This window comes from Embiotoca jacksoni, unplaced genomic scaffold, assembly GCF_022577435.1.
Source record: "Embiotoca jacksoni isolate LCO1_2020_lvr unplaced genomic scaffold, fEmbJac1.0.p SCAF_13, whole genome shotgun sequence".
Lineage (NCBI taxonomy): Eukaryota > Metazoa > Chordata > Actinopteri > Embiotocidae > Embiotoca > Embiotoca jacksoni.
Genome location: NW_027185263.1, coordinates 15,405,267 through 15,418,828, shown reverse-complemented (window position 1 = coordinate 15,418,828; position 13,562 = coordinate 15,405,267). Strand labels below are relative to the sequence as shown.

General features: G+C 41.0%; 1 protein-coding gene across 1 annotated transcript; it reads left to right on the top strand.

The window, feature by feature from the left end:
• The first annotated feature begins 1,209 nt into the window (after window positions 1-1,209).
• On the top strand, window positions 1,210-13,020 carry vamp2 (vesicle-associated membrane protein 2). The gene is made up of 5 exons (XM_069146864.1): window positions 1,210-1,626; window positions 6,381-6,483; window positions 6,809-6,967; window positions 7,468-7,519; window positions 7,745-13,020. Coding segments are annotated over exons 1-5 (333 nt in total). The 5' UTR covers window positions 1,210-1,624; the 3' UTR covers window positions 7,762-13,020.
• The last annotated feature ends 542 nt before the right edge of the window (window positions 13,021-13,562 follow it).

Genomic DNA, 13,562 nt, shown 5'->3' with positions numbered 1-13,562 from the left:
GAGTAGGTTTGATGTAACTTGATGTTTGGATTACTGGATTTAACCTGAATCCTCCCATGTTAATTACCTGTTACATCATACAATTGGATGTACAAAAACAAATTACACTATCTGCATTTTGATTTAGGCTCGTCAACTCCGGCATTCAAACATCTGCCTCAGTGCTGGTTTTTAAAAACGGTTTTGTCTCTTCGTGTATTTATTCCTGTAAACACACATGATACTGGCCAAAGATTAAAAACAAAAATCTGTTGAGAACAATGCTGCCTCTTAAAATCATTGTCATATTTTATTTGTATTTTCCCTGCGATATTTCTGAAGATAATGAATTTAGTTATCACACTCGGTCGATGGTAAAATAGAGACATAAAGGAATATTTGTAATGTTTTTTTTATTGGCTGGTCTGGATAACTTCCTTAAAGACTATAGGCCTTGTGCCATGTCTTCTAGTATCAATTGGACACACATCAATATAAAAAAAAAGAAATCATTATATACCACATCATTAAACAATCGTCATCATTTAAAAAAAAAACATTTAAAATTTTTTTTTTGTAAAAGAGGTGTTTCAAAAGCAAAAAGTCCCTGAATGTAAATATAATAATTCTATTTTAAATTAATTGTACCCATTCTCCAAATAATTTGTAATGACTCCCAGTATTTAGTTACAAATCTATACGGGTATCAGAAAAAAAAAAACATTCATCGTTTTTGTTTTACTTTTCTTGAGAAACTCTTGGAAGTGCTCCTCGGGAAGCAGGACGACTCCCCGGGGCCTCGGGGGGGCCAAGCTCCAGAACACGATGCCCGAAAAGAGCTCGTCTTAATGTAAAAACAGGGAAACCTTGTTCCTCGGACGAAGGGTTGGCACATTGCGTTCAAGGTGTACTCTCCACTCCGTCCACGTCCATATTTACTATGAGTAATAACAGGCACCCAACTGCGGAGTTCGCCACACCCCCTTTCGAGGAACGCCATTTTGTTGACATACAGATTTTGGATGCAAAATAATCCCCCTTTTTGCGGAAGCATTAAAGCCAAGCATGACCGTGACATGTAATGTCTGGGGGGAAAAACAACAACAACAAAAAACAAAAACAAACCCACAGTTGACTCCCAGTAGCTGCTATCCCCCAGATAAAAGAGCGCGCTTTAAAACGGTGTGTTGGAGATCTCCGGCCACACGCTTCAACATGAAACTCGCCGCGATTGACGTCACCGAGCCATCTTTGTCCACCTAATCCAGGCGGCTGTTTATTACGCCTTCATTACCGCACGGACTCCTGACAGCGCCGGGCTCCAGTATCAGCCTGCGAGGTGCCGCATCGCCGTAGAAATAGGAGGAGTACCAAAAAGAAAAGAAAGAAAAAAAAAAAAAGACAATAAATAGGCTTTTATAGCGAGGGGACACATCTCAGAGGCAGATACAAGCCGGGGCTCCTCCTCGGATGATATATAGGCAGGGAGACGCCACGATAACCAAACGGAAGGCTGCCAGAGGGTAGAGAGGAGCGCACAAGGCACATCCACATCCACATCCATCTGCCAGCCACTCAGTCCGCGCTAACATTTTCCAGTCCGGATTTCAAAGCGCAGCTGTCCAGCTCCCCACTAACCAGGAACATGTAAGTGCGACGTTGTTTTCAAAGCTTTTATTCGTGTTTTTAATTGAATTATTAACGAGCGTTGTCCTCTTCGACGGGGCTATTTTGGATTCGCCGCGTCTGAACGGGGCTGTTGTGTTTCTAAACCCCCTTCGGACACTGCGGCTATTTCGCGGCTGTCTTGTAAATCATTGTAAAATAAAATAAATAAAAATAAATATCGCTGTTGATATCACTTCACAGCTGTCTTATGTCGTAATGTGACCCGAACGTGAGGCCAGCGCGTCGGCCTAACCTTGGAGCAGACGGAGGCATCGGCTTCATCCGACGCGGTGCACATTATTGGCCTTATTTGCCTCGCGGGTTTTAACACGGTGAACGAGCTCCGTGTTTATTGATCGTCTCCTTATTTTCACGATCGTTTGGTCGTCAGGTGGGTTTCTACTCGAGCCGGCGCAACACGCACGCAGTTTTTTTTTAAATTTTTTATTTAAATTTTTTTTTTTTTTTTTTTGTTGATCCAGTTTGGACTGGTTCGAGTTGAAAAGGACACCGTCGGTGTGATTACCCACAGGCTAATTAAAACTACAGGCAGAAAACGTCGTGTGAAATGAAGCCCCCCTCCCCACCCCCACCCACCCCCCCCCTCCTTCGACGAACATTTCCACAGCTTCGTGTTCGTGGTGCTGAACCACAGGTGACGATTAGAGGCTAATTGTTAGAAACAGCAAGGACATCATGTTTGAACGAGCCGCACCAGCTGCTTCAGCAGCGTCTGTCTGTCTCTGTCTGTCTGTCTGTCTGTCTCTGTCTCCAACGCAGCCTGTTGGACACGGAGAGCGTCGCCATTATTCGACGTCGGGTATGGACGCTGATATTATTAGCCGTGAATTAGGCTTAGGCCTAGTGATATGTGCAGCCCTATACAGGAGGGGGGAGGGGAGAGGAGGAGGGGGAGGGAGGGTAGCGAGCCTCCTACTGTATGTCGTCGATTGTCGTGCGAGGGCGGACATCTATATATCTCACCATATTTCAGGCTGGCTGCGTCTTCAGGGCCAAACGAACTGTGTAAAATGTCGTTCTTCCTTTGTCCTGTTTGCCCCCCCCCCCCCCCCACACACACACACCTTTTATGTTTTCCACTGGACATGATGCAAATGTATAAAGGCTAAGGAGAGGTAGCCAGTGACAGCCTCGTCTTGTCAGTCCTCTCATAGCAGGCGGGTTGAAACGGCCTGACACGACATACCATTCAACGGTGGCATCATCCTCACGTCTGTGAACATCCTCTCCAAATGTGGTTATGATTGTACATCCCAGTGCTTCCAATCCAACCTCCCCCCCCCAGAGGAACCTCCCCGCCCCTCGATGTGCTAGGTGGTTTTTTTTTTACAGGCCCATCGTGCTCGTCCAGTTTCACAGGTCATTATGTAGACGTGATGTGTGTGTGTGTGTGTGTGTGTGTGTGTGTGTGTGTGTGTGTGTGTGTGTGGAGATGGTCAGAAATGAAAGTCATGTGGGTTCGGATCAAACAGAATAAGCACAGAGAGGCTGGGATGGCACAGTTTCTTGTCTGGGCTGCTGTGGCGCTGTCCAGTGCTGAAATGTCGCTCTCCAGTCCTGAAAGTCAGACAGCATGCTTTTCCATGACAGTGACCACCCAAACCCACATCCATTAGACCGAGGGCTTGATTTGACTTTTATTATCTATCGAGCTATCTATCGATCTATCTATCTATCGATCTATCGATCTATCTATCTATCTATCTATCTATTCTTGTAGGATACACAGTGATTGTTGAAACTCTTTTCATTAGAGGCCCCTGAAACTCTTAAATAGAACCGTCAATGTTGGAGCAGCCCTCTCTGGAAACCACGGGCCAGGGCTATTTATACAAGCTGTGTCTTGAAAGAAGAAGGTTGAATATATTTAGCTTTCATGGCAAATCTGACATGAGCAGTTGACTGCAGAGAGAAAGATGTGAAACCCCACAGACCCAGCGTGTCAGGGTTAGCAAGAGAAGAGTTCCTGTTGCATTTTGTTTGCGTTGTTGTTTTGTTGTTTTCTCCATTATCTGGAAAATGGGGTAAAACCTGAACAATTGCACATAGAGCAATTTCTGGCCTAAATGTGTCTTTTTAAAAAAAAAAAAAAATTAAACATATTTCGAATGCAAGATGTCAAAGCAAGAAATGTATCATTTCAACATCATCCTCAATTAAAAGTGAAGATTATTCATCAGTGGCACAAATCAGACACAGTTAATCCACCCGGCTGGAATGAATGCAATAGGCGGTTTTCACAGGATGTTGGAAGCTGGTGAGAAACCTTGTCACCTCCACTAGGAACTCTTCCTGGTGCCAGGTCACGTGTGATGACGGTGTCAACCTCTGCACACACTTTATGGTAAAACTCGTTGCTGGCAAGTGGATAGAAGAATTACACTAATGAGATAGATGTTATATAGTTTAATATTAAGCAGTGAATGGAATAATAAAAAAATAAAAAAATCTTTAGCTTTTTGCACTATATGTTTTCTACATATACAGTAAGTCTTTTAAGAAATAAAAATGTAATATAGCTCTCAAAAGTAGCCTGGAGTGTTTTGTTGTGTCCTTTTCTTTGGCCTGATTGGCAGCTGATCGAGACCACCAGCACCATCAGGCCTACTATTTGAAGGGATTTGTTGTTGTTAGAGGATTAGTAATGTGTGAGCGTGTAAAGGTGACCTTTATACAGAGTTTTGTCTCGCGCTACCAGAATGGTTCAGTTACAACTCCAGCATATTCATCACGATAGCCATAGCTTTATCATAGAGTGCACGTTTACAGTTTCACTTTGTGATTGTTGATTTCATTTGGATTGATAGATAACAATAAAAATATATGACGGATTAAACATGTTGAGCTCCACACTCCACGAAAAAATAGAAGTATTTTAAGGCTTTTAATGGTTTCTTGTACTTGTATCTGCTGCTCTATTGAGTTTTATGTGATAAGGACTCATATTATTATTGATAGAAAACGTATTTGATGTTTTTATGCTTGCTTTGTGTGGTTGTAATTGTGCTCGCTGATAATATGCAGGCTGAAATTTCCCATCTTTAAATTAGACAACTGTGCCTCTACTGATTTACCACAAAAACAAAATGCTTCCACCAGCAGTCGTACGACTGTACAGAAAAGAGTCTTACCTGGAAATAGAGATAAATGTTGTGCACATTTGGTATCATCAAGGACAAATTCTAGTCCTTTCCAAAAACAAAAGCTGAGATGTTATTTTGAAGATAACGTTCACTGGTAAACATCCTCGTATATTTAGGGATGGCTATGAATAGTATTTTTTTTTTTATACCCATTTTGTGGCCTCTTTGAAATGTTTTTTTTTTTTTTTTAATTTTTTTATTATATGAATCCAGGTAATAATCATTTCTGAAGAAAAATAAAAGTAAAATTGCATTTCTATGATTTCTGATGTTAAAAAAGGATAGCCTGGCAGAGAATCAGGAGAACAGTATTGTTTGTGTAGGAAGATGGTGGCTAAGTTGCTACATGATGACGTGCTCTGTATTTTTCATTGGTTTGGGATCATGACAGTTATAGTTACTGTTTTTCAGTCATTCACGTACGATTTACACAATCAAAGACAGATGTTTGATGAAAAAAGGATTCACATTCAAATCCACTAAAGAAAAGAACAAAGAAATAAAAGCCATTCATGAATGGTAGATGTTCTTAATTGTTCTGGTGTATTTGCTCCTCTTGCAGCAAAGAGCAGTCTAGCACTAGAACCATGTTAACATGAGGGAAAGGCATTTTTCATGGAGCTTTCACTTTCCAGTGTCAAATGACACTCTCACTTAAACTCTGTCTCTCACTGAGGTCATTATCTCTGCACAGTGCTTCCTAAAGAATAGGTCTATGTAGGCCACAATACAACAGCTCATGACAAATCAACTTGACTTTTGTAAAGCCTTGTTGATTCTTTTTGTAATAGAGTGTAACTCTGTCGCCCTCTGCCACATATTCCTGATGATATTGCCAATACATTGATGAAATCCTGCTGAATTTCTTTGCTTGACCCGGTGAAGACTCAAAATGTTCCAAATCAGACCTGATCCAGCCTTAAATCTCGATGTCACCGTGTTACTGTGAGCGCTCTTCCCTCCCTCTGATACAGCTACTGTGACAGTCGTGTCTCAGTTACAGAACCATTATTGTAAAGCTCCCAGTGCTGCTCAGTTCACAGAGAAACTCCCCACTCTGTCGACAAATTAAATAACAACTAGAAGAGTATTAAATGAGGACTGTCTCAAGTGATGTGTTTTGTGACCTCCCCTTTTGTGCTTCACCTTTTCCTGGAGTACATAATGTATGGTGTATCATCTATATGATGTAATGTAGCGCAACACTGGGGCAAAGCCATCTGAGACGTTTGATATGTATTCCCACTATTGATCAGGTTACTTTGTGTTAAAGCTGTTTTGTTTTTTTTATTATTTCAAGTTTATTGGTTTAATCGAGACAGGCGGAATTAGACATGCTATTGCACACTGAAACAATTTTGCAGTCAAGTAACATGTTGTAATAAGCACAAACGTTTTCTTCTTTTTTTTTTCTCCTTTTGTTGCAGTCTTTCCTTTTTTGTGAATGGAGAACATCGGTCCTTCTCGTTTGCATCGTTAAGTCATTTATGTTGTATCCAATATGAATAACTAAATATTTGTATTTTTTTGTTTGTTTGTTTGTTTGTTTGTTTGTTTGTTTATGATCAGGTCTGCCCCAGCCGGAGCTCCTGCACCAGAGGGAGGGAGTCAGGGCCCTCCCAACCTCACCAGCAACCGCCGTCTGCAGCAGACGCAGGCACAGGTGGACGAGGTGAGTACGCGGCGAACACAAAGTCATATTCTGTCAAGTCAGCGTCCTGGATAGATCCTCCACAACCCCCGTTCAATGGTCACGTAACAGTCTGAGGTAACTCAGTCTTCTGCTTTCCCCACGTACTTAAACAAACTGAACATAAACACACACACATCTGGGTTCGACTGTAAATCGCTTGCATCATGATTCAAACTGTCGATCGGCGCGACTTTCAGTCGCAACTCGCGTCGATCAGTCCTGCTCCGTCCTGTCGAACCCTCGCACGCCGTCATCCCGTCTCGGTCGCTGAGTACGCCACATTGCTTCCCGTGTCGTTCCCCAGGTGGTGGACATCATGCGTGTAAACGTGGACAAGGTTCTGGAGCGTGATCAGAAGCTGTCAGAACTGGACGACAGGGCTGACGCCCTGCAGGCTGGAGCCTCTCAGTTTGAGACCAGCGCTGCGAAACTGAAGAATAAATACTGGTGGAAGAACGCCAAGGTGAGGATATGCAGACATGCTTACAGGAATATGGGTTTATTAAAGCTGCCTCAGACTGTCTTGTTTACAAATAATAATATAAAAAAAACAAACAGCAGAGGCTCCAGGAAATGTGTAGCCAATGTCGATTTCTGCTCTCGGCTTCGATCACAAGCATCGCTTTTGTTTTAACTACTTGTTGTGGGGTAGAAGGTTGAAATATATCATCTACATCATCGTGGGATTACACAATGGCATGAGCTAAGAATCACTGTGCTGCCACTTCATGCCAGGGAGCAAAAAAGATGAGAGAAATTGAGAATATATGAGCATGAAAAAGAATTCCCTCGGGCAGGTGAAATGTTGACGTGTTCGTGGTAACGAAGGAGTGAACTACGTACAGTTTACGGTTGACTCGGTTTCATGTTTTTGGTACTTTTAAGACTTTGTTTACGTAGATTGAAGTGGTGGTCGAGACTTTGTTTCTAATGACTTCTTTTCTGACCATTCACCGACTACAGATGATGATTATCCTGGGTGTGATATGCCTGATTGTCCTCATCGTCATTATTGGTAAGAACACATTGATTTTTACGCAGTTACCTCAACGGAATTACTCGGTAAAGTACATGTTGCTTTAATAGCTTTTTTTTTAAATTCTCGAAACAATGTTATTGACACCGTTTGCCTCACTGGCTTTTCAGTTTCTTACTTGCAGAAAAATACAAAATGATGAACTAGACTGAATCACTTTTCCTCTTCTTCTTTTTTTTTTTTTTTTTCTCTTTCTTTCCACAGTGTACTTCAGCACCTAAGAAGAGTTGCTCCTACCCCAGTCTGATCCCAACTTCCTTACTGCAGAAGAAAAAAAAACCTCGAATTGATGACGAAATTAACCACAGATAATTAATTTATGATATATATAGATAAATATCTCCCCGATTAGCCTCGATATAACACCCCTCAACCCTTCAGGGCCCCATGGCTCTCCCACTTCCACCACCTCGCCTCTGGACCCCTGTCAATATTTGTCCTGTGAGTGTGTGGCCCTGTCTCCTTTCTGGGTACTCTTGGCTTTTCTAACCTGCCATACTGAGAACCAAACACTTGTGACGACGCAACAACAGAAAAGGAAACAACGATTGGCGATAATTGTTACATAACTGATATATATATATAGTTATTTGTAGAGTTTTATTCTGATATATACTGTTTTGTAGGTGTGTGTGCGTGTGTGTGTGTGTGTGTGTGTGCATTTTGTACTTTTTATTTTTTGTATTAATTTTACGTATGCTTCAGCGTTAACTACTGCCTATTAATAGAAGTGTGTATTTTGCATGTTCTCATCATCCGTCTGTCTCCTGCTTATTCTCTCTTTTTGGTGTATTTTTGCACAGGGGAGTCGGTCTCCATTTAACTTAATTGGAATACCAATTCTATTTTTTAATCTGTGTTACTCGTACCCACCAAGACAGTCCAAAATAATAAGTCAGAGAACTAAAACTTGTGCTAAAAACTCCGGTATCAAGTCACAGTAATTGGAGCTATTTTACAGACTGAACTGCCCTTAAAAATTCCCCAGGTTACTCCTGAGTTCAGCTCCAGTTTTCTATAACTTGATACCATTAAAAAAAAACAACAATCAAGTTTTAGCTTCTTTTGTGGCTTTTTGAGAGAGTTAATGCTCCCTAATAATGATCAGACATAAAAAATGTTTTGCATGAATTGTGAAACTAATCTCTAGTAATCATCATCCCCGTCCATCTGATTGCCTCCATTTGTCTTTTGACATTTCTCTCTTTAACGCCATTCATCTGTAGTGTCTTTAACGCCCTGATCCTCCTCTGTCTCTCGGCATGCTCGGACACCTCAATTTCTTCTGATAATTTCAAAACTGCCATAGTACAGTCGGACCAATGTCTGTAGATGTTTCTTTTTTTAATTTATTTAAATATTACGTAGTGTCTTATTTCGAAAACATTCCTTCATTGCAGTCTAGTGCAAACGCTCTTACTGTAGCACATGTAAGTGGAAGTATCTTTGAGGGGAAAAAAAAAAAAAAAAAAATACATGCGATGAAACTTGTGTCGAAAACGTCGGTCATGCAAACCATAGGAGAAAATAGTTCCAGTTATATAGCTGTAAGGGTACATTTTGGATAGACGGGATTAGCCTTTCAATCTGTCCAAAGGATTTTCTTTTGTAATATTAGTGATGTTATCTCAACATTACACTTTACACACAATATACTGTGGAGATGTGTTCACATTAAACTGTGGATATGGGCTGGAAAAACGCCAGGGGATGAAACGGTACCGTTGCATAAATTGCTGATTGATTAATTGCCGCGAAGCAAAGGCTAAATCTCACCCATTCCCCTTTGTGGACACTGAAAAGCCTTAGACTTCAGTCATTTCTTACTGTAGGTTATTTCCAGTCAAGCACCCCTCCGCACGTTTTAGTCGGTGTCGGGGGAGTGGCTGACTGCAGAAAAGTAATCTGTTTAAAATGCACAAACAACCTTGTTTTTGATGGCGCTGTCTGGCTGGTCCATAGCCTGGCCATAGGAGATCTCGGTGCAGCAAAACCTCTCCACATGAAGAGCACATTAAAAAAAAAAATAAATAAAAAAAAATAAAAAGAGAGAGAGAGAGAGACAATTAAGCCCTGCAGATCCAGGAACAGGGACGGACGCTAGTGACGAGAATTCACAGTTTGAGTTTTGGTCCAGCAGTCTGCTAACTTTGAGGTAGGTTCAGAAATTTGCCGTCAAAGCTCGGCGACAAGAAGCAATTGTTCATAAAATGGTAGCATTCCTAAGAAGAGTGTTTTGCTAGCGCAGTGGTTCTGTCTCAGTGTTTCTCCCTCTAGTTAAGGCCTTTTTTCTTTTTTAAATATAATAGATTCTATTTTTTAATTATAGTATATTTTTGTGTGGAACAGACAGGTAAAGAGGAAGTGGGGCGATCAGTACCGGTTGCTGCCGACAGCAGCGAGCTCCTCTTTACCTCTTGTCTGCTGTGTTTTTTGTAATTCAGCTCTGTGCGTTATACACTGCCAAGCATCAAGGGAGAGGCTTCTATCTTTATTGCAGTTGTTTCCCTCATTGGTGCCCTCACTGGTTTGGTCTTGAACTATTCTCTGACTTTTTTTATTTCGGCATCTTCTCCTGTGTATAATACCCTTTTGGCTACTTTATGAGCAGGAGAGCAGGGCGATACGATGCACTTAAGTTTGGACTTTTTGGACGCAGCGTCAAACTAAGGCCTTTCACACGAGCTTGAGAAGGCATGAATATGAAATTCCTTCAAACTGAAAAAAGGCATTTTGGGGGGGATTTGAAACCACTTTGCTTCCAACCACAGCAGGACTTCAAAGTTTCTCTTGTGGTTGTGGTAAATCAAAGCTCTGAAATAGTTGCAGTTTAGTTACTCAGTCAAATCTATGTTTGGTGAAATGGAGGTTTCTTAAGTGTGCAGGAAGATTCACGGCCACTAATGCCACTGTTAACAATCCTTAATTGTATAAATGTACTTTTTAAGTCACACAGGAAGAATTACAATATTTCAACAAAAAAAAAAAAGTGTGTGTAAAGCCTTGGTGGCCTCGTCTCTTTTGAACATGACTTTTTATCTTCACCACCAGCTGAGTAGACACACCTGCCCCCCTTTGCTCAACTCACTGATTCAGATTCCTACAGTGTGTGTGTGTGTGTGTGTGTGTGTGTGTGTGTGTGTGTGTGTGTGTGTGTGTGTGTGTGTGTGTGTGTGTGTGTGTGTGTGTGTGTGTGTGTGTGTGCGTGCAGGTGCTTCAATGTGTGTGTGTTAGAATAGCTCTGTCTTGGGAATATCCCCAGTTTATCCCGACAGCTTAGGCCGCTTAAATCTCAGTGAGGGCGTGTTGTTTCCTTGATCACTGCAGTACACAAGCAGAGAGGCTGCAGTCCTGCCGGCCAGTTCTATTAGAAAGGAATCCAACCTTAACAAAGCCTGCTCCTCCTTCGCTCCCCCCCCCCCTCCTCTCCCCTGACATGTATTTTCTCCAAAAGTAAACTCCAGAAGATTACCAAAGACCAGACTTCCATGCTTACGCTGCCAATTATTGCCATCAAAAACAAGCGAAGAGAAACAGGTTATCTGACCTATCCCAGTCTGTTTTAAATAGCTTACACCGTGACCCTGTCTGTAGGACCTTTTAACGACGACACACTATTTCTGTGGCGCGTCAGTTTGGCTTGTGAGTGTGCCATTCAAACATATGCAAGTTAAACCAAAACATGAGGACCGCATGCTTCAAATCTCAAATACAGTCTCCCCTCATCAAGTGTACCCAGGTCTGAGGAGCCTCTTTAATCCGTAACAAGTTTTTAGACACATGATCCTGTAACTAATTATAGCACAAGTCTTCTTTTTTCTGTGTCTCCATAATGCTGCCATGTTTTCAAAGGAAAAGACATACAAACTAACTATAGCTATTAGACATAACCAAGAAAAGCATAACAAATCTGCATCGTTTGGTGTTGTAATACGGGGGTGTTTTGGGGGGTAGGGGGTCCTATATCCTCAGGTTTAAGGTCTTAGCAATTTACCAAAATATATATGAGGACAAAAACTATATAAGCAAACTGTAAAATTGGATTTTTTTTTTTTTTTTTTTTTAAATTTTTTTTTTAGGCAATATAAAATCCTTAAAGGGTTATAAATGTGGTCCTTTTAGCCATCTTACAGGGGTTAACCACACAGTGGACTGAAGTGAAATAACACTACTGATTGGGGTAGGACTTCTGTGTTCTCCATAAATCCAACTGTTGTCCTGTGAGTGCTCAACCGAGTTCGGTCACAATAGTGAAAATGAAGCGAGTGCTCTCTTTTTATTTTCTGTTGCTTTATTGTCTGTATGAAAAAGAAGTGTGCATATATTTTAACACCGTGGCACTTTTTTTTTTTTTTTTCTGTTGTGATTCGTTCATTTCGGAGGGATGGGAACTTTGTGTCGATGGAGGATATTGTCTTATGTCAACCTCGAGGACTGTTCAGCGATCTCAATGCCGCATTCAGGTCGTTTGGGGGGGTCGCTAACACGGAAGAAGTCTTATCCAGGTTTGAGTTATGACTCGCGAACTTGTAATTCAAACTTGAAAGGAAACGAGCAGAAAGAAAGAGGCCGACAGAAGACCCAAAGGTATAGTGTAATATGTGCAGGATGCTTCCCAACATTTAGCAAGTACCCCCAAAAGGGATGAACGCAGCAACAGGAGGGAACCTTTTGAGTCTCTGAATGTTCTCCGGCTGGCTATAAACGTACAATATTCTGCTCAACATCTGTTAACATGTTTTATTTTTTTTGAACCGAATATTGTGTTTTTATTTTGCATCCGTCCAGTAACAACTCCAGATGTCACTGAATTATTTATGTGTCAGCACTGATGGGTAAAGGTAAAAAAAAAAAAAAAAAAAAGGAAGTTATTGGGGGGGAGGGGGAAAAGTATTTTTACCTTCAATTGTCCAGAACGCTTGGAATGATTCTACAGTTTACATCAAATTGCCGTTTGTATCTACAAGATCTATTTTTTGTTTAAATCTGTTTATTTTTGAGGAAAGACTTTGATTTCTTCTTGGGAAGTGTTTTTTTGTTGTTTTTGTTTTGGGATGCAGGCCCATATTGCCCCTGTTCATCTGGTCTTACAGGAGGGACAGGACTGGAGGCTCACGGGCAATGTGCTCAAGTTTTATTTCTTTTTTTTTTCTTTTATTTATTGATAGATTTATTGTGCTGTCATTTGGTTATGGGATTAGAAACTAAACAAGGTTGACTCAACGTAAAGGAGAGGAGACTGAATGAAAAACTAAAGTACATAAAATAATTGTAGTGTAAATCTATCAATGTCTTATTATATTGATGAACATCATGAAATATATGTATATTGGAAAAACAGTAACTATGACAACTTGTACTTTTGTGTGTGCTTCATGTGCTTTTGTGGGTGTGCAACAATGGGAAGATGCAATTTTGACTGCAATTCTGGGACCTTATCTGACCTGTGTGAATAAGCATAAATTTATTACAAACATAAACCTCTTTCCTTAATTGATCCTTGTAAGTGTGCCAAAAATACATGAAGACCGGGAGCCATAAAAGTGCACATTTCTGCATTCGTCCAGAGTCTTGTTTATAGTCCGTCACTGACCCTCACACCCTAAAACTCACACTAGAACTCTCACAGACTGACACGTACACCAGTTATGAGGCCACACACTCAAACGCACAAATGGTACGTCCCATCTATCTGCTGTTGAAACTGTAATCCTCTCTCAAACAGTAAGAAGAGCCATAACGTGATGGAGGTCACGATAACTGATTCTTAAATTCGTGTGACTGAAATCTTCACAGCACGCACAATAGTTTTATTTAACTGATCTGTGTCTGTGTGTAATCTAAATGTTTATGCAGGTTTTAAACTTCAACTACAGAGAGCTAGTAAACCTCTATTTCAAGTGATCCAGTATAAATCAGGCTAAATGCAGTGATACAGTGTACTGTAGCCTAAAACTGTGCCTCCGTAGTATCTCGATAAACCACAATCTTGAACCTGTCAGATTCTGTGACACCAAAGGAT

Coding starts and splice junctions, on each gene's coding strand:
- vamp2 (XM_069146864.1), top strand. Junction 6,484..6,808: donor CGCAGGCACAGGTGGACGAG/GTGAGTACGCGG, acceptor GTCGTTCCCCAG/GTGGTGGACATCATGCGTGT. Junction 6,968..7,467: donor ACTGGTGGAAGAACGCCAAG/GTGAGGATATGC, acceptor CACCGACTACAG/ATGATGATTATCCTGGGTGT.